Source organism: Ictidomys tridecemlineatus, chromosome 5 (assembly GCF_052094955.1).
Source record: "Ictidomys tridecemlineatus isolate mIctTri1 chromosome 5, mIctTri1.hap1, whole genome shotgun sequence".
Taxonomy (NCBI): domain Eukaryota; kingdom Metazoa; phylum Chordata; class Mammalia; order Rodentia; family Sciuridae; genus Ictidomys; species Ictidomys tridecemlineatus.
Window position 1 is genome coordinate 114,159,329 of NC_135481.1, and position 21,202 is coordinate 114,180,530.

The window sequence follows — 21,202 nt, forward strand, 5'->3', positions numbered from 1 at the left end:
GCTGCCATATTTTCAATTTAGCCATTTTGGTGTGTAGTAGTATCACATGAAAGTTTCAGATTGTGTTTATTTGATGACGAATGAGATTGGTTACCTTTTACTAATTTCCCTTGTCCATTGGAGGTGTTCTTTAACAACGCTTTTCCAGATAGAGGTATAGGCATCACTCATGAAAGGGGAACATTCTGTGAAATATGTTGTTAGTGACTTCATTGTTATGTGAACATAGGAGCATGACTAATGCAAATGTAGGTAGCTGTGATGTCCTAGGCAATACAATCTTATGGGATCACTATTGTATATATGATCTACCATTGACCAAAACGGTGTTATGAATATTATTGTGTACATGAGAATGTATGTGGAAAGCAAAAATACCTTCTCTAAGTTTGTGGCTTATCTTTTCACTCTCTTACTGGAATATTTTGATAAAAATAGTTCATAGCTTCAGTGAAGTCTAATTCATCCATTTTTCTTTTATAGTTAATGCCACTTTTGTCGTTTTTAAGAAATATTTGCCTACTTTAATATTGAGAAGGATTCTCTTATATTTTCTTTTAAAGGCATTATAGATTTAAATTTCAACTTATCTAGACTTGATTTTTAAATATGGTGTGAAGTAGAGTTGAAATATATCTCTCTCCAAATGTATGTTGGCACCATTTAATGAAAATAGAAATTGTGTTCTTTAAAAATGTCACTATCAGACTGGGGATGTAGCTCAGTTGGTAATGCTTCCCTTGCATGCACGAGGCCCTGGGTTCAATCCCCAGCACCACACACACACACACACACACACACACACACACACACAACACATGTCACTATCTGATTCCTGGCTTCCATGAGCTGAGCAGCTTTATTTCTCATGCCTTTCCACCATGTTCTGCCTCGCCTTGGGCCCAGAACAATGGAGTTGGTTGATCATGGACTGAACCTCTGAAACTATGAGACCAAAGTCAACTTTTTCTCCTCTAAGTTGTTCTTGATAGATATTTTGGTCACATCAATGAAAAACTGACCAACACAGAAATTGGTTCTAAAAATCGGGTTTGTAGCTATGACAATACCTGACCATGTGGTTCAAAAGACTTTAGTACAGGTTTGCAGGAAGAGTTTGGAACAATTTGGAGATGCAGGTTAGAGAAGCCTTAGTGCTATATGCAGAGCTTAATGGGAGATTCTGGTGTAAGCTCAGAAGACCAGAATGCTGATGTGAATGTGGACAGTAAAGACTGGGGAATGGGGACTTTGTTGGAAATTGAACAAGTGGCCATTTGTGATACATTCTGGCAAAGAACTTGTCTACATTTTGTCCGTGTTCTGAGACGACTTTGTTGAGGCCAAGTTTAAAGGTAATGGATTAATCTGGTAAGGACAAATTCAAGGCAGAATAGCACTCAGGCAATGGCATGGATGTAGCTATCAGCTTTTAGACAGATTTACTGTGGCAATTGGGAGCAGAAAGCAGAAAAGAAAGATTTTAAAAACTCAAAGTTTGGTCAGAAAAATGCATGTAAAACTGGGGCTAGGGATGTTGCTGCTAAAGAGATTACCACCATTAAAGAGAAGCTAAGCATTTTGCCCAGAGACATAGGAAAGTTGCCTTGAAGGAATCTCTAGACTAAGTAAGATCATACTATTGCAGGCTCAAGGGTGTAAATGTGAAAATTCATTTGAGGAGAGACAATGGGGATACCCTGCTTGTGCAGAGGTGCCCAGGAGGTTGTTTTCCAATATTTGTCTCATGATGCTTAGCTTCCTGGGCACTCAGAGGCTGTTGCAGCTATGGTCCAAGGTAATATGTCTCGTGTTCAGTTTGGTGGCTGACCTTGACATTGTTCACAGGACACGGGTTCTGCAGGAATGCAGGATGTTGGAGTTATGGGGTTATGGAAGCTCTCTCCCAATATTCCAAAGGAAGGCCTAGAAGGTCAGGTAGTGTGCATGAGGGTTGCAGTACCTGCGTGCAGCCCCCGAGGGAGCAATGCATGAAGCTGAAAATGAAGCCAAAGCTGAAATGGAGACCACAGGTCTTAAGAGATGCCAGGAAGGTGAGACATCTGCTGAAGAAAGCTGCAGCAGGGGAGTAGAGCCAGGCCCAGAGAGAGGCCATGTGGGATGCAGCTGGAAAGGCCATCAGACCAGGGCTGCATACGCCCTTTGGGGACTGCATTTCACCACCATGTTTTGCAGATGCTTGGTGTGATTCGACTGCATTTGTTTGCCCACCTGGGTTTTAGTCTTGTTTTAGTCCTACCCCTTCTGTCTCTGTCCATATTCCACCCTTTTGAAACGGGAATGTTTACTCTTTGCCATTGTATATTGGATGTATGTAACTTGCTTTTAATTTTTTACAGGGGTTCACAGCCAAGGGTTTGTCTTGAGTCTCAAATGATACTTTGGACTTAGACTTGAGCAATAGTGGGATTGTTAAGACTATGGTGATTCTTGGAGACGGAATGCCTTTTGTGTCATAAGATGGGCATGTGTTTTTTGGGGACCAGGGTGGAATGCTATGGTTTGGATGTGAGGTGTTCCCCCAAAAGCTCATGTGTTAGATAATGAAAAAATTTTCAGAAGATAAATGATTAGATTATGAGAAGTGTAACCTCATCAGTGGATTAATCCACTTTATGGATTTATTATTTGAATGGACTTCTGGGTGGTAACTGTAGGCATACCTGGAGGAAGTGGGTCACTGTGAGCATGCCCTGGGGGATTATATCTTGAATATGGCTCCTCTCTCTCTCTCTCTCTCTCTCTCTCTCTCTCTCTCTCTCTCTCTCTCTCTTCCTGGCTGCCATGAACTGAGCAGAGATCCTCTACCATGCCCTTCTGCCATAATGTTCTGCCCACCTTTGGCCCAGATCAATGGAGTCAGCTGACCATGGACTAAATCTCTGAAAACATGAGTTCAAAATGAAATTTTCCTTCCTCTACAAAGAATGTTAGTATCATAAAAGAAGATAATATGTTACCCTGTAAGAGGAGACTAAAGAGACGCGACATTTGTGATGCTGTGATTTCTGAGAAGGAGGTGGTCCTTTTAAAGGGCTTTGTCAAGAAGCTCCTCCCAGGGATTGGGGAGACCCACTGAAAGTCCAGCAAATCACCCTTGATGACTTATGAAATGCAGAACCTAAGCCTGTTACGGAGGAAGCATGAGCTGTGCTATGGAGACATTATCGAGACAATTGAAAAAATTGGAATATGGATAGTATATTAGAAAAAAATATTGTATTCATGACAAATTTCCTGAAGTTGGTAGCTTTACTGAAAAAATAATATCTTAAAAGTTTGGGAGGTATTTAAGGGTAAAGGAGTATGATGTAAGTTTATTCAACATATTATGAAAAGATGCAAATACATATGCACATATGTGTGTGTGTTGGGAGGGGAGTGTTTATGGGACAAGAGGAGGGGCATATGGGTGTTTGTACTATTTTTGTTCTTGCAACTTTTCTGTAAGTTAGGAATTATTTCCAAACATGAAGCTTAAAAAATGGGGTTGGATTCTGGCTCTTTCTCTGCCAGTGTGAGTTTTTGGCCTTGTTACTTTTCTTCTCTGAGAGCATTCACTCACCTCCCTCAGAACTATGAGAGTCCCTGCCTCATGGAGTGAGCAGGAGAGCTGGATGATACTGAGGGCCCAGCATAGGAGCTGACACATCTTAAGGCATCAATCAAGAGAACTTTGCTAAAATTATTATTTTAATACTGGATCCTGCAGGAACTGTGCCAGACAAGAACTTTCTTTGATTGTAACTTCTTAGCTTCTTAAAATAGAAAAATATTTTCTTTTAAAATATAAGAACATTCTTCACAAACACCTTTGGTCATCCACCACGTGTTCCTTGAGTCACTGGTCTATGCCCATCAGGTGCTGGCTGGGGACCTTCAGTGAGTGAGACCTGCTTCCAGTTTACCAGCTGGCCACTCAGGCAGAGCTATATCTGCCCCAGATGTCCTTTTCATGGACTGAGCCAGACACGATTGCATCTGGGTCTCACTAGAGAATGATTTGCTGGTCTTTCAGAGGGTCACCCCAAATCCTGGCAGGAACTTGTGGCTGGAGCCTTCCATGAATGACCATGTCTCCTCTGAGATGACACAAATATTGATGTGCTACTCTGAGTTGCACTGTGCCAACTCTGCTGACCACAAAACCTGGAACCAGAGGGTTGTTCAGGGTTTCTGAAAACACCAGGTATGTAATTCATCAGTGCTCTTTGGAATCTCATCTCCAGGAAAACATGGCCCAAGCTTTACCTGGCGTGGGTCAGGTCATGCCAAGCCAGAGAACAGTGATGAGATTTTCCAGGGAAGGGTATTGGCTGGCCTTCCAGAGCCCTGGCTGGCTGTTTATTCAGGGAATCATGACCTATGTTGGCAAAGAAGGGTGCCAACTGGTAGCCAGGCTGGGGGTGGGATGGGCAGGCTGGGTGTGCTCCAGAGGGCTTCCAAGATCTCTCTTGAAGCTTGGGCCTCTGAGGATGAACCTGGTTGTTTGTTACTGATACTAGGGCCTGCCTTTTCATTCTTGAGTATCAAGAGAACTTCCTGGATCCTTCTCCTACCTGTCTTCACCTCTGGATCCACCTGTCCTATCCTCAGGCACAGGCTTGGGGCAGTTCCTGAACCAAGTAGGACTATCATCCTCTCTCACCTTCATCCTTTTGGACAGGCAGAAAAACAGCCTGGAGATGCCATTAATTTGGTATTATTTCCCAGGGCTTTCCTGATAAGGCGTCTTCATTAGCTGGGTCACCTCTTTTACCTGCTTTCTTCCTTCCCACCTTCAGTTCCTGCTCTACTCTGGTCTCCCAGCAGAATATAAAGCACTGAGCACAGCGCCTGTCACCTCTTGAGAGAGCTGAAGTCCTTACCAGGTACCTTCTTGCTGTTGAGTGTGTATTGACCTATTTGATCCTGTAAGAATCCCGTGGGGACAGCATAAGAGTCAAAAGCAAGAGCTCTGGGTTTGAATCCAGGTCTCGCACTTTACTATGTGACCTGGAGTTCCGGGGTCACTGTAGCACCTATGGTCTCTTTGGATTGCTGTAAAGATTACACAGGAAATATGTGGAAAGAACACAGGATAGGCTCTGGTGTATTTTAAGCGTATTTAACAAAGGAAGTTGATGATTATTGTTCCTTCCATTTAGCAGATCAGGATTCTGTGGCTCACAAAAGTTAGAAGACTTGCTTAAGTCACACAACTAAGTACAAGAGTCAGGATTTGACCCCAGGGGCCCTAGCTAAAGTCCATGCTCAGAGTTCTATCTTTGTCCAGTCTTCTCTGCCTAATGCCACCTTGAGGCAGAGGTTATGGGATTCCAAGCTTAATCCCAAGGAACTCTGCAGCGCAGATTCCGGCCCCAGGGTCTAGATCAGGGGGTTGGCTGGAGTGTGCAGTGGGGATGGGAATGCTCCCCGCTGATCTGGGGGTAGTCCATGACTATACAAGTTGATGGTAGCCTGAAATACCTGAGACTGGGTGACTTCATAAAAACAAAAAAGAGGGTTATTTTGCTCACAGTTTTGGAGGCTGAAGGGCACATCACTGGCATCAGCTTGGCTCTGGTCAGAACCTCATGGTGGAGGTGTCACAATGGTGAGAGCACACGGAAGGGAGAGATGGCATGGAAGTGACTGGACACTAAATGGTGTCCCACAAGAGCTACATTAAGCTGTTTGAGGGCACAGACCAACTGCTGAAGAAACTTCCACTGGACCTCACCTCTTGATGTCCCATTGCCCCAACAGCATCATACTGAGCAAGATCCCAAGCGCCCCCACCATGGGATCTTGGTGGGACAAGGCATACCCAAACCACAACACTCAGATTCTTTGTAAAAATTATTTCTAATTTTAATTTTTTACTTTTTTTGTTTTTCAATTTTAGGTATCAAATCAAGGGCTTTGCACATGTAAGGCAAGCTCTCTGTCACTGAGGTACATTCCTGGACAATTTAAAAAAATTTTGAAACGGAGTCTTGCTAAGTTGCTAAGGCTGTCCTGGAACTTGCTATCCTCCTGTACAGTTTGTAGATATTTTCTCCAAATCCATAGGTTGTTTCTTCATCCTGTCATTTCCTTTGTGATCCAGAGCTTTTAAGCTTGATGCAATCCCATTTATTGTTTATAAATTCATTGCCTGTGTTTCTTTTTTTAAAAAATATTTTACAAGAGAAAAAAAATTACCATTTCTTTGGGAGATTCTAAGATCAAATCTGAAAAATAAAAAATCATTGCCCAGACCAATATCATGTAGTTTTCCTTTATGTTTCCTTCTAGTCATCTTACTGCCTCAGACCTTCCACTTCAGTGTTTAATCCACTTTGAGATGACTTTGTATATGGTGTGAAGTAAGGGTTTAATCCTTCTGTATGTGGCTCTCCAGTTTCTGTCACCATTTATTGATCAGACTGTCCTTTTCCCTTTTGTGTTCTTGGCACCTTTCTTTAAAATTAGTCAGCTGTAAATACGTGGGTTTATTTCAGGGCTTAATTCTGTTCCATTGATCTGTGTGACTGTACCAAGCTGCTTTGAATATAATAGATTTGTAATATAGTTTGAAATCTGGTCATCTGATGTCTCTAATTTTATTATTCGTGTTCACAATTCCCTTGGCTAGTCCAGGTGATTTGTGGTTTCATGAATTTTGGATTTTTTTCTATTTCTATGAAAAATGCCTTTCAGATTTTGATAAAGATTGCATTTAATCTGTGCATTGTTTTGAGTATTATATGTAACAATAGTGACTCAATTCATGCACAAGGGGTATCTTTCCATTTATTTGTGACATTTAAAATTTTTCTCATCAATTTATAGTTTGCAGTGTATAGGTCTTTCGCCTTCTTGGTTAAATTTATTTCTACCCCATGCTCCCTCCCTTCCCTTCACTTCCCTTTCTCTAGTCCAAAATATTTCTGGTCTTCCTCCTCCTTATTGTGAATTAGTATCCACATATCACAGAAAACATTAGCCCAGCCTTTTTAAAAAAAGTTTTTAAAAAGTATTTTTTTAGTTGTCAGTGGATCTTTTATTTATTTATATGTGGTGCTGAGGATCGAACCCAGGGCCTCATACATGCCAGGCAAGCTCTCCACCACTGAGCCACGACTCCAGCCCAGCCAAGCCCAGCCCTTTAAAAAAATATATATATTTTTTTTACAGAGACAGGGTCTCACTGAGTTGCTTAGGGCCTTGCAAAGTTGCTGAGGCTGTCTTTGAACTCATGAATCTCTTGCCACAGCCTCTTGAACTGCTTCTGCTGTGTCTTTAAATAGTATTTTTTAAAAAGAAATCTGTCCATGTCATCTGATTTTTAAGTTTATTTATGCAAAGTTTTTACATCCTGTTATTACCTGTTTACCATGTTCTTTCTGGATTCATAGTAATGGCCCTTATTCTTCCTGACATGTTATTTGTGTTTTTTCTTCATTTTTTTCTTGATGAATCTCACTGAGCCATCAAAGTTACATTCAATCAAGGAGTCATTAAATATATATTCAAAAGACTGACTTTTGGATTTCTTGATCTGTCTTGTTTTATGTGTGCTTTCCATTTCATTGATTTCTGTTATGTTTACTGTTTCCTTTCGACTCTATTGTTCTGGTTGGTTCTTCCTTCTCCTCCCCCTCCTCCTCCTCTTTCTCCTCCTTGTTCTTCATGTACTGCAAACTGAACCCAGGGCCTCACACATGCTAGGCAAGAGCTCTTCCACAGATCCACCCCTCATTCCTTTAAAAAGTTTATTTTGAGACCGGATCTCACTAAATTTCCCAGACTAGTGATCCTCCTGCCTCAGCCTCCTGAGTAGCTGGGATCACAGGCACGTGCCACCTGACTTGAACTTTTTTTTCCTAACATTGTAATTATGATACCTCAAAGATTTTGAAACTTTTAGATGCTAATATATGCATTAGAAACAGCAAAATTTCCTGCTAAACATAGTACTAGATGTGTCTCTAAAATTTTTGACAGTTTAATTGAGATGTAACCTAAACACAATGGTCAGTGTATGATTCAATGATTTTTAGTTGTGGAGTTGTGCCCTCCATAATCCAGTTTAGGTCGTTTCTCAATCTTTTGTACTCAACTGTCACTCCTAGCTCTACCCGCAGGCCACCGCTGATCTGCTTTCTGGCCCCACACACTTGCCTTCTCCAGATAGTTCCTCTGTGTGCTCTGGGTCTGGCCTTCTTCCACTTGGAGTAAGTTTCCAAGGTGCATCCATGTTGCGTCAGCATTTTCCAGCAGATCATTCCTCTGTATTGCTGAGGAGCATTCCATTGAATAGGATTTCATTGATCTGCTCACCTGTTGATGGGCATTTGCATTATTTCCAGTTTGAGGCTATGATTTCTGTAAGAATTTATATTATTTATATGTCATTATATTCCTATGTTCACATATTTTAGTTTGTGAATTTGCATTATTTTTATGAACTTGCATTCGTGTGCAGGTCTGGCTTTGTGTGGACATAGTTTTTGTTTCTTTGTGGTAAATTCCTAGGACTAGAATTGCTGGGCCATGTGGTAAGTTTATGCTCAACTTTCAATAAGACTGCCAAATTGCTTTACACAGTGGCAACACCGTTGTGTACTGCCTCCCGCAAGGTGTGAGGGTCCCATGTTCTCTGTCTTTGTCAGCACTTGATATTGTCTGCTTCTTTGATTAGAGCCATTCCAGGGTTGGTTTTAATTTGCACTTGTCTAATAACTAAATGGAGCAACTTTTCACGTGCTTTTTAGCCATCTCCCTGTCTTCTTTGGTGAATGCTCATTCAAGCCTTTTGTCATTGTGAAAATGGGGTAACTAATTTGTTTAAGTATTAAATTGTAAGAATTCCTTATGTATTCTGGATTCAAATTCTTTACCAGATATATGATTTACAAATATTTTTCTTATTTATAGCATGTGTGCACACACACACGCGTGTAGATGCACAGGAAAATTGCAAAGATATTACGGAAAGTTCCCATACACCCTTGGCTCAGTTGACCACATTCTTAACACCTTACTTGACTTTGTATGACACATTTGTTACAATCACTGAACCAATATCAATACAGTATTATTAATTAAAGAATGTACTTACATTTCCACGTGAGTATTTTTACCTAATGTTCTCTTTTCTGCCCTGCCATCCCATCCATTTCCAAGTTATGTCACCTCCATGTTCTCTTGGGAGGGACAGTTTCTCTGACCGTCCTTGTTTTTTATTACCAGGTGGTCAAATATTTTGTAGGACACCTGGCTTCTGGAATTTATGTGTTTTTCTCCTGATTCAGCTGAGGTTGTGGGTTCTTCAGAGAGTGACCACAGAGGTCAAGTCTGTCCTGACCACATCATGTAGAAGGCAGGTAGTGTTAGCCTGACTCATCACTGTTGACGCTGACCTTGATCCCTTGGCAAAGGTGATGTTTATCAAGTTGCTTCACTGTAAATTTATTATTTCCTCCCCCTTTTTCCATTCTGTGCCTTTGGAATGATGTCAGTTTGTGTAGCCCACGCTTAAAGATGGGGAAATAAGCTACACCTCCTAAAGGCTGAGTATTTACATAAATTATTTGAAATTCTTCTGCAAGAAGGGTTTCTTTATTCTTCCCCTTTTAATTTATTCAATAATCGATTTATGTCTGTATGGACTTGTGGATATTTATTTAATCATTTGAATTATAATCTAGTGTGTGTCTGTGTGTACACACCACTTTAATTTATAGTACTACTTTATTTTTTGTTCAAATATATCCAACTTTGGATACCAGGATTGCCTTCTGTTGACTGTCTGTTCCACTGACATATCCCAGCATGGACAGGGTTTTTAAACTACTTCCTTGTTGCCCATGTAGTGGTGCACACCTGTAATCCCAATGGCTTGGCAGGCTGGGGCAGGAGGATCGAGAGAGTTCAAAGCCAGCCTCAGCAACTTAGCAAGGCCCTGATCAACTCAGTGAGACCCTGTCTCCTAAATAACATATAAAAAAGGGCTGGGGATGCGGCTCAGTGCTGAAGTGCCCCTGTGTTCAATCCCTGGTGCAAAGTGCTCATTATTTTCTAGCAATGTAGGGTGCTCCGGGGCCATCTTAGGTACTTCCCACCCTGGTCCTAGGATCGGCGGTTTCTCCAAGGAGTCCTGGTTGCTTTTGTTGACGAATGGTCTTGGAGAGCAAGATCTTGGTGCTGTGTGTGCTCACTGCTACTGAGGCACCCTTGCCCATAGACCCTCTTCATTTGTGTACATGCGTGAACACACACTTGCTTCCCTACACATATCTACAAGCATTTACCTGGGCCATCATCTCTCTCTACATTAATGCTCAAGTTCACACTGGAATCTCCAGTCTACGCCACGGATCATCTTGATTTCCTCTTTCTTGTCTAGAATCACCCTCCCCACTCCATGTACTTTGGCTATGTTGAGTTCCTGGACACAGGTGCTGTGGAATCTGCATGGTCAACCTGTCCCGCTGTGGGGAACAGCTGTAGTGACTAGAAGGCACTGCTCAGCGGCCACCTGCTTACCTCTGGCCTTGCACACTCGCTCTCTCCCAGGGGTTCTAGGTCAGCAACCCCACCCCTCAGTGAAGTCGCTTCATACTTTGTAATACGATGGGGTTGTTTTGCCACACTTTATTTTCCATCCTGAGATCCTCCAGCTCCTAAATGATTTTGTTTTTGCTTGTATTTTCAGATTCATATTTTGTGCTGTAAAGTCTTACAGGTTTTGACTAAGGCCAGCATCACAAACCACTTTACCCCATGCCCCTGCGTCCCCCCGTCTGGCCCTTCCCTTGGCCCTGGGCACTCCTGACAAGGGCTGGTCTTTTTGCTGTCACATTCGTTTCGTCTTTTCCAGAAGGCCCCACAGCTGGAATCACACAGTACGTGACCTTTCAGATGAGCTTCTTTTTTATTTTTTAATTTTTAAAAATGTATCGGTTCTTTTTAGTTACCCAGGACAGCAGAATCCATTTTGATAGAATTATACAAGCACAGAGAAGGTCTTTTTCTAGTTAAGATCCCATTCTTGTGGACATTCGTGATTGTGAGATTCACTGTGTCGATTTCATCTAAGGACGAGGGGAAGTTATGTCAGTTTCAGTCCATTGTCTTTCTCTTCCTATCCCCTCCTCTCCTTTCCCCATTATTTAATCTATTGAACTTCTATTCTTCCCTTGCCCCCTTGTGTGTTAGCTTTCATGGATCAGGGGAAACATTTGACTTTTGGCTTTTTGGGATTGGCTTATTTCACTTAGCACGATGGTCTCCAGATCCATCCATTTACTGTCAGATGCCTTAAGGTCATTCTTCTTCATGGCTGACTAATACTTCATTGCATCACATTTTCTTTATCCATTCATCTGCTGGAAGGGCACCAAGGCTGGCTCCATAGCTTAGCTATTGTGAATTCAGCTGCTACAAACATGGATGTGGCTGAGTTACTGTAATATGCTAATTTTAAGACTAGCTTCTTTCACTTAGCACCTTGTATTTAAGCCCCCTGGGTATCTCTCTGATCTCACAGGTCCTTTCTTATCACTTTACCTTGATTGCTGAATGACATTTCTTTGTTTGCATGTACCACAATTTGTTTAACCATTCACCTGTTGAAGGAAACCTTGGTTGCTCCCAGTTTTTAGTGATTATAAATAAAACTGGTGCAAAAATTGGGGCTTTTGCGTGGGTGACGTTTTCAAGTGGGCTGAGTAAATCTAGGATGATTATTAATGGATACAAGACTGTTTCACTCTGTAAGAAACTGTGGCTTGTCCCTTCGTCTTCCCAATAGTATCTTTGAAGTGTAATTGTTGTGGGGCAGGTCGCTCAGAAAACACACCAAGTCCCAGTTTGTCCAAATGGAAGAGTCTTTATTTAGCCCGTCGGCCAGGGACTGCCCCCCGCAGGACCCATAACTGTCTCTGCAAGAAACAGCCCCGAGACTGAGCATTTTAGGATATTTAAAGGCAAAAACCACATCTGAGGTGACATAGCTGCAAGCAAGCAGGTACAGAAGTGGAATCGGGTAGTTAGCGAGATAATGCAATGGGTGGCATTAGTGTTTCCCATGAGACTTTCCAGGTTGGAATAGCAGCAAACCAGCAGAAGGGAAGTGGGTCAAGATGACCCTAGTTGAGCACAAGTTAGAGAATGGCTACTAACATCTAGACAATCAATCTCCGACAAGGTACATTGCCCAAGAAAAATGGAAGCCAAAGAGAATAATTTTACCTTGAGTAAGAGTTGCTATTTTGCGTTGCCAAGTATGTCATGCTAGGTGACTATTAGTGGGTGCAAAGGTGGGGCTTTCCCACGGGAGAAGCAGTGCTTACATGGCGTGGAGTCTCAGGGTAAAATGGAGTCTGTTTGCTCATTGTCCATAAGCCTGGCCCTGACATAAACATTTTAGTTTAGTGAAGTCCAGTTTATCATTTTGGGGACAGGGAGGGAACCCTACAGAGGAGTATGTTCAAAACAAGGAAAAGAGATTTTTCTTTTCTTCTCTTCTCTTTTTGCAGTGCTGGGGCTTGAACTCAGGCCCATGTGCTTGTTAGATAAGTGTTCTACCACTGAGCTGCACCCCTGCCCCAAAAGAGGATTTTGTGGGTTGAACAACCTGTGATCTGGAAATGTCCTTCATTCTAGCAGGGAAGTCTGCATCTTGTGACTTCCAGTTATAAAACTCAAACTCCTATGTCTTGGGACCCTTGCAGTCTCAGGAAGACTGGGGTGGCCAGGTACTCTAATTTAGATAAAGAAGAACCTATAACTTTCTCAAGCAGTGGTGTGTTAGCTGGAAGGGAAAATGATTATCTGTCTATCCATCTATGTATCTGTCCATCTGTCATCTATGAATCCACCAGCCCGTCGATCTCTGTTTTCATAAGAAAGCCACCCTAGTGCATTCATATCCTGATAGAAAAAGCCCAGAGACGGGGAAGATGTGGGTGGGGGGAGAGGAGAGAGGGGAGAGCTGGGGAGTGTCTGAGTGAGCGAGATGAACACAGTCCTGCATGGGCTGGCCTCCGTGAGGACAGGGCAGGCCACCTGTGCAACGGGAGGGTCAGCAGGGCCCTGAGTGGTGGGTGGGCCGGCAGGGGAACCCCTGTATTTTGCCAGTGCAGAGGCAGTGATGTCATCAGCTGAGAGGGATTTGGGACCACAGGACTGGGAGGCAGAGGCACAGACAGTGGGGCATGAGAGGGCTGCAGAGTCGCTGCCCTCCGGGACCCCAGCTGTCTTTGAGATTAGGGATCTTGAGGTGAGATGGAGCAGTCAGTGTGTGCCATTCACTCGCCACATCCAATGGCTGGAGCTGGAACAGGGAGAGGGTCGGGAGGCTTTGCCGAGTGACTTTGAGAAAACCAGAGAAGAACAGAGGATCTCAGGATGGGATTGATCCTGGAGCAAGTGAGGACCCGAGGGAAGAAAGCAAAGGGACAACCAGACGAGTCCCTGGGTCATGCATCCCAGTGGGACTGAAGGATCCTTGGAGTTGGTTATGAGAGGAATGTGCTGGAAAGAGAGGAGGCTGAGGTCACAGTGGAACAACTGAGAGTGTAGAGGTGGCTTACAGGATGGTGTCTGTGGAGAGACCGCCATGGCAGTCCAGGCTCGACGGGTTCCCATCGACTGGCTGCACCTGCCCCTTGGCGTCATTTAAGCCGCATCCTTCCTCCCCTCCCCCAGTGAGGCCAACTCGGCCAGTGTCGGGCTGCTCGCCCACTCTGCTTAAAGCTCCATGGGACACACCTGCCCGTAAGAACAGGGTTCCTATGTGTAGAGCAAGAGAATATATCACGCTGTGAACATTTGCCCCTGTACCCCGGGTGTCACTCACACCTGCATCTTGGAGATGACGGTCTTGGTCTCCTTCAACCTTGCATGCAGTTGGTGCCCGATGGCCACTGACTCCAGTGATTTGTGGAGGACGGAAGGTCAGAGGGAGACTCTGGTGGACAGACTGCCTGCCCTGCACTGTCCTCTCAGGGAAGAGGGTTCCTCTTGGGGAGAATGGGTTGGATGGGCTCAGGGAGGGTTTGTGCTGGGTCGTCCCTTGCAGGAACCAAGCTGAGACAGGCAGATGGCCTTCGAATGTGACACAGCGTTGCGCAGCTCTCATCAGAGAGACCCCGGGAAGTCCCAGGCATGCTCTCCTTCTCAGTCACTTGTGAAGGAGAGGGGCTCAGCGGATTCCTGGAGCTGTCAGATGCCACAGGCAGCAATGACAAGGATGGTCCTGCCTCTCTGGGTCTCACAAACGTGTTCCCAGGACACTCCCAGCAACCTCCAGGTCCTTCCAGGGAGACAGCCTTCCCAGTAACACCAGAACACCACCTGCAACGTTGTCATTTACCGGTTTATTTAACCAATTCAACAGAGAAACACAGCTTTACTGTACTCCAGGTGGTGAGGGTTGGAGGAAATCGGAAGAGCGGGAAAAGTCCAGTAATCAGCAGAGGAAATGAAGCTAGGGAGAGGCCAGGAGAGGGACCAGGTCTAGGATCCTCACAGGAAGGTGGGTGTTGGGCCTGGGAATTTGGCCTTGGAGTGTGCAAAGTTGTGCCCTGGACCTTGATTTGCTAGTCTGTGAAATGAGGACAATCACTCAGGGGGATTTGTGCAAAGACCCAGAAGATGGAACCATAGTCGTGCGTTTGTGCCAATGAACGCCGGTCCTGGTTTTCCATTTTCTCTTGGAGCCACTGGGAAGACGGGGGCTGGGTGGGAGGAGGAGCAGGCAGGCCTTCCTGTCACCTGACTCTAGGATGCATTGGGATTTATCACTTTCCCCATGAAGAGAATGTTGTGGCTGCCTTCCTGATACACGAGCAGCAGGAAGGGCTTGTTGAAGTGAACGGCCGGGATCTGGTGCTTGGGAAAGTACCTGAAGCTGGCGACGTTTTCCTTATCTGTCCCTTCCTCATCCATGGTCAGCTCCACCCTGTGCACTGCCTTTGGGGACCAAGGTTCACAGTGTCAACCTGAGCAGGAACAGCCCCTTCCCCCAGGAGGCACCACCCTGACCCTCAGTCTGAGCTGGGCCCAGAAAACTAGAGGCACGACCTGGTCTGTCCTGTCTACCATCTCCAGGCCTCCAGGAGGCTCTGCAGCCGTCCACTTGCATGGGCCAGGGCTCCCTAAAGCGCAGATCCAGCCAGCCACTTCCTGCTGGAAGCCCCTGTGGCCCCCTCCCCCCTCACTGAGTGACCTCAGAGCATCGTCGTCTGGTGAACAGGATCCTTTAGTAACTGGTTCCAAGAGCTGCACCCACAGCCCTTCCCATGCCCCATGGGCTCATCCCTCTTCTCCCCAACTTCCTTTTCCCAAGGTTAGCCAGTATTTCTGGGCATTTCCTCTTCCTGTTCCTTGGAGTGTCCCATAGTGTGTTGTATCCTCAGGACCCGTCTCTGGGGATCTCACTCTGCTGCCCCTTCCCTGGGGAACGATGTCCATCCCCACCGCACATCCGTTTGTAACCTCCTTCTGCAGCCGGACCCTCCTTGCGTAACTCCCTCTCCCCATGTTTACATAACCTCCCTGTCTCTAGGAGGTGTCAGCATTGCAAACACACATCCGGCTTTGAGGCCCCCAGAGCTCCTTCTCCCAACAGAGCAGGTGGTGAGCTCAGGAGCACCCTCCTCCCCAGGGTCAGCCCTCTCCAAGGAACAGCCATCCTCAACACCACTGGGTGCTGCAGTTCTCCATTTCTGCCTCCAACCTCCCCAGGAGCCAGAACAGCCCTGTGAGCCCCACGGGTGCTGCTCAGTGAACGAGGAAGCAGGCAAACCTGCGCACTGGTGTAAAAACCCTGGACTCCAGGCTGTAACTTACCTTAGAGACCTTTATGGGGATGGTTTGCACAGAGATTCCCGAGAGGCCTATGCCGTAACCAAACATATCCAGGCCGCTGGGTGAGAGCACCAGCTTGTCCAGGTCATAATTCCCAGTCAGGGATAATTTGGGAAAATACAACTTCCTCCTGCTACTCGGGAGAATGAGAGAAGAAAACCAAACTTAAATAACATCCTTAATACACTGTCCCCCGCCCGCAGCCTCACTTCAGAATAGTGGAGAAAGACTCGTTTCAGCCACGTTTACCGGGCAGCCTCCAGAACGTTCCATTTTATCCTCATGGTGCTCCTGGGGCTAGGTGCCCAGAGTATCCACTTCACAAATGAGAAAATGGGGGTGGTTGAAGAGGTTCGGAGTTTGCCCAGAGTCACACGGTTTCTAAAAAGCTGGCATTGACCCCAAAGCACGGGTATTTCTGGAGCCTGCTGGCTGTGGCCCCCCGGGGTCCAGTGGAACGAGAGATTCTCCTGTTCGTGCATCTGTCTATCTTTGGCTCAACAGGTTGCTTCATCCCACTTCCTTCCTGTGAAGGTCCAACCTCGGGGGCCCTGCGTGCTGGGGCAGGGCTGAGCCCCCCCTTCCTGCCACCTCCCAGGTTCACCTTTCCACGTCTGCACGTCAAAACCACAGGAGGGGAGATGATCTCACTCACAGGTGGAGAAGTCACTCTCCCAGAAGCCGAGAGCGGAGGGGTGGTCGCCTGGGCTGGGAGGGGGATGGGAGAGGTTGGGCTAAGTGCCAGTCACGCAGAATGAACGGTTCTGGATTTCTCTTGTGCAGCCATGGGCTGCATGCTTGAACTTGGCCGAGAGCAGCTCTTACGTGTTCTCACCAGACACACAAAGAAAGGCACCGGAGTGAGGTGATGGATAACTAACAAGCTGGATTGTCCTAAACAGTTCACCATGTCCGTGTACCTTGAGACATTGGTGGCCTCGAAACTATAGACAATTGTTGTTTTTTAAGGACAGCAATATGGTTAGGAGGGGGAAAGAAAATCACAAAAATCAGAAAACAAAGACTAGCCCCTGTGGGGACTGTCCCTGCATGGCGGTCACAGAGCGGCTCTGTGCGCATAGGCTCGGGGATGACTGTGCGCTGAGAATGTGTCTTCCCAGCTTTAGTGTCTCTGCTTCAGCCCCAAGAAAGTGTGTCTCCTCCCCCACTGTGACTCTCAGGCAGCCTCGGCTAGCTGGAGCCTCCTGACAACCCAGGGGTGTCCTTGGGGGACCATGTAATAAGGAGCTGTGTTGGAGGCTCCCTGCTATCTCCAGGGGAAGGGCCTGGGGGAGATGAGAAGGCCCTGCCAGGAGGAGCTCAGTGGGGCTCACGCTGGGACCTGCGGGGTATCTGGAGGTGAACGAAGACTCGGGGCTGCAGCGGTGCCCAGGCCCCACCTTCCAGAACCCACTGACCCGCATGATTTATGGTCTAGAACAAGAGCCACTTGGACTCCCAGATGATGCCAGTCTGCAATGACTGGGGACGCATTTGGCTGTCCTAACTGGGAGTGGGGTGTGGCACTGATACCCAGTAGATGAAGCAGCTGAGCCAGGAGGGAAGACCCTTGGCAGCCACAGGCTGTGGGCTCCACGGGACTGTGGCTGTCTATGGGTCCTATGAGGAGCTGCACGTCACGTGCAGATCCTGTCCAGGAAGCGCTAAGTTAAACATCCCTCATTTCTTTACAGGTTCTCGTGGCTTCCAAATGCCAAGGTGATCTGTAATCTGAAGGGAGGCAGGTGGTGACATACGATGACGTGGATGGTGATGATTTTGAAGCCCTGTTCCCTTCTCTCAGAGAAGTGGAGGGCTGAGTCCTGCGTGACAATCAGGGTGTGACCTAGTTCCAAACCCTCATGTCCTGGCCCCAAGAGCAGCAGGGCCTCACTCCCCGCTGCAGAGGGTTAGCGGTGGCTCCCGGGAGAGCCTTGTGCTACTGGGGGGCGGACACATCTGGGGACTTACTTCAGTGGGAAGGGCTCAGTCCACTTGTCCAAATTGTCCTTCATCAGCGCCTCCTCCACCTGGGCGAGCGTCCCCTTCTCAGGAAGAATGAAGAGAGCAGTGGTGTTGCAGACGCAGGGCACCTGGAGGGCGTGGCTGTGGAGGTGGCGGAAGTACTGCAGCTGGAACCAGCCCAGCCTCTGCATCATGGGCACCGGGACGCTGAGCTCCTTGCTCACCGAGAAGGGCATGATCCTAGTGTCCTTCGGGTCAAAGCGGTACTTCCATTTCCCTGATGAGAGAGCAGGTGGGTGTCAGAGGGGACCGGCAGTGTCCACGGGCATGATGCCATTCATTTGGAGATACTTTGGGAGGAGCTGCTATGTGCCAGGCACTGTCCTTGTGGCAGAAGATACAGGCACACAGGAGAGGTCCCTGTCCACATGGATCTTACACCCCAGGGCTCACAAGGAACAAGACGAATAAGAAAATAGGTGTGCCCGATGGTGATGAGAGAAATAAAGTCGGGGAAAACATGAGATGTCAGGGAAGGGCAGTTACAATCGCACACAAAGCTTTCCTGAGAGTGTGGCATGGAGTGAAGACTTAAGAGGCCGAGGGACTGAGCCATGGAATACCTGGGCAAGAACCCCCAAGAAAGGAAATTACCTGTGCAAAGGCCCAGTGGCAGGAGTGGTCCTGTCATGGAGCAGAAGGAGTGAGAGAGGGTGTGGGAGGTGAGGCCAGGGAGAGACGGGTCTGTCAATTTCCTCCTGTGACAACTGGAGGAACTGGGGGTGGTGTAGCTTCCTTAAAGGACACTTGTGAAAGCAAAGTCCTGAGTGTGACTCCTGGCACACAGCAGCTGCTCAGACCCCAAAGTCTTCGTGCTCAAAGCACAAACAACACCCCCCACTTTGGCGGTGATGGGAAGGGTCACCAGATCACATATGGGATGCCCAGTCAAATGGGAATTTCAGGAAGTGAGCATTGTTAAGTGAGAGCCCCGCTCCGACGCGGCTGGTTTGTTCCCAAAGCTGGCAGTCGGTCCCTAAAGCTGTCCAGGAGCCTTCCCCAGGGCAGTGGCTCCCAGGCTGAGTCCTGAAGGGTGTGCCCACTGGCAGGAAGAGGCAGGGAGGCGGCAGTAACAGGTGGCCACAAAAAGACCCTCAAGCAAGAGAGATAGTGCTCTTCGGGGGGGGGGTGCCATTCTCCCTAGCCTGGGGTAGGAAGGTCACTGGGGGACTGTCCCTCCTGCAGGATGAAGCATCATCCTGAGGGTCCCAACTGGGCTGGGCACTGAAAGGATGAGGCAGTGAAGCTCAAGGTCAGATTTGGCTTCTAGAAGGATGACCGTTCCAGGGTGGACACTGGATCGGGGAGTCTGTGGGCAGGAAAGCCAAGGACACAGAGGACCCGTTAGGAAGCCGTTGCAGTGATTTGAGTGGACGGCAGAGTAACCTGAGTGAGAACAGTGGCCACGGAGGGGGCCACGGTCCCGTGGAAGAGCCACGGAGAGGGAAAGTCCACAGAGTGCCGTGGTGGCTCAGGTACGTGGTGCAGGAGAGAAGAGAGACCCTGTGAGGGGACCTCAGGGTCCTGGCTTGGGGCAGGAGTTGGGGCCATCTACTGAGATTTGGAGGAAAGGAGTAGGAAGAGGGGGACTTAGAGGGCGGAGGAGGTGATGGCAAGACGTGCTTTCTGTTTGGAGCATGCCTCGCTTGGGGTGCTGCTCTCAGAAGGAGGTGACCAGGCGGCTGTGGGGATGGGGGTCTGGGTGTAGAGAGCTGGGGGTCTTCAGTGTGTGGGAGGGTCAGAGGCTGCAGCTTTGGCTCAGCCCACCTGAGGAGACTGCCGACCGAGAGGAGGGGGTGGCTGAGGGGACTCTCAGCAGAGCCAGCAATGCACAGGGCTGCACGTGACGGGCAGGTGCACTGAGCCAGAGGGCACGGGAGGGCCAGGAGAGCCACTCAGCCCCCCCAGGGGGGGCGGGGGGAGGTAAAACAGCCCATGCAGCCAGCAAGGTGGCGGGAGGGGGGCAGGGGGGCGAGGTTCCCTGGCTCTTTGGTGGTTGGCAAGAGGCAGTGGTTTCTTTGGTGGTTGGCGAGAGGCAGTTTGATCAAAGGATTTGAAGGGCGGGTTGTCGTCTCAAGTCTGTCCACAGACCCCTACAGGCAGTTCACCATGTAGCGGTCACCATCTTGACAGATGCCTTTGGAACAAAGGGTCCCTCATATTCTTTTGTCACTCAGCCCTACAGATGATGCAGTTGGTCCCGCGGGAAGGTGTCCCTTTCTAACGCTCTGCTTAGGACAGGGAGGGAAGAGGGGGTCGCAGCTATGCAGAAAAGACCCCAGAGGAGGGAGGCCGAAGTCAGAGGAACGGCAGCTCCAGGCAGGGGCAGGGGACATTTCCTCCTTGGACAGGACAGGGCTTAACTTTGCAATAACCTGCAGGGAGGTCAGTAGAGGTCACTTACCTTTAAAGAATATATAATTTGCCAGAATCAAAACCGAGTGCATCTTCATCCCCTCAAAAAAGGTCTTGATTTTGCCCCCGGTCTTCTTCTCCATGGCCAGGTCCATCTGATGCCTGGCCACCCGGTAGTTCTTGAAGGACGTGGCGTGGATCTCCGTGCGGTACAGACTCCGGGCTCTTTGGGCAAACTTCCGCCTTGGGTTTCGACCCTGACCCAGAAAGAGCATGCTGCCGGTATCCATCCGGCACGCCCCCGGGGGTGACAGGAGGGCTTCCAGGAGCTGACTGGGGTGTTCATGCAACCTGCTCTCTGGGACCCCAGCGAGATGAAACCCCAGATCTTGCAGAATCTGGGGGCGGGCTTTTGGCTTGGCCTGGAGGGCTAGCAGCGTGAGGGGAGCGGAAAGGCTCAGTGGGGAGAAGAGCACATTCCTGTCTGGGTCTGGGGCCACCAACTGTTGGTACAGGCTGAAGGCAAAGTGGGAATTGTCCAGGAGGGGGGAGGAGGTTGGCCCGTCCACCGGGGTTGTATGATTTTCCTGGGCAGGTGCACTTTGGCCATAGGCATGAGGACCCAGCCTGGTCACCAGCAGCCAGAGAGACAGAATAGGGTATGCCATCCTAGACAAAGAGACACAGCACCGTCGTCACCCAGCTAGGCCACACAGTCCATCAGGGCATGTCGTCCAAAAAGGCCCCTGCTGCTCTGCCCTTCCCTCCAGGGCCCATAGGATCAACCTCAGTGGTGACTCCCGGGGAACAGGGAGTCCTCGGGTGCAGCTTGGGCTTTGTGGACAGACTGGTTCTTGAAGCCCGACTCTGGCTTGCTCTGCAGTGTCGTCACAGACAACTTCCTGTCCCTCCCTCGTGGAGACCAGGGGTCTCCTGTACACCTGCCGCGTGGACCTGT

At 47.9% G+C, this 21,202-nt stretch overlaps 1 protein-coding gene across 1 annotated transcript; it reads right to left on the reverse strand.

The window, feature by feature from the left end:
- Positions 1-14,775: 14,775 nt before the first annotated feature.
- LOC101976399 (alpha-1-antitrypsin) lies at positions 14,776-20,912 on the reverse strand. Its single transcript, XM_013364685.3, has 4 exons — positions 20,294-20,912; positions 17,836-18,106; positions 15,847-15,997; positions 14,776-14,967 (listed from the first exon to the last, which is right to left on the reverse strand). The coding sequence occupies exons 1-4, from the start codon at positions 20,910-20,912 to the stop codon at positions 14,776-14,778; spliced, it is 1,233 nt and encodes a 410-aa protein (XP_013220139.3).
- Positions 20,913-21,202: the final 290 nt, after the last annotated feature.

What these genes read in the sequence shown, in the direction of transcription:
- LOC101976399 (XM_013364685.3), bottom strand. Translation starts at nt 20,912, where the DNA reads ATGGCATACCCTATTCTGTCTCTCTGGCTGCTGGTGACCAGGCTGGGT. An exon ending in AAATTATATATTCTTTAAAG is followed by an intron (nt 18,107 to 20,293) that starts GTAAGTGACCTC and finishes CTCTCTCATCAG; the next exon opens with GGAAATGGAAGTACCGCTTT. An exon ending in ACTGAGCCCTTCCCACTGAA is followed by an intron (nt 15,998 to 17,835) that starts GTAAGTCCCCAG and finishes TCTCCCGAGTAG; the next exon opens with CAGGAGGAAGTTGTATTTTC.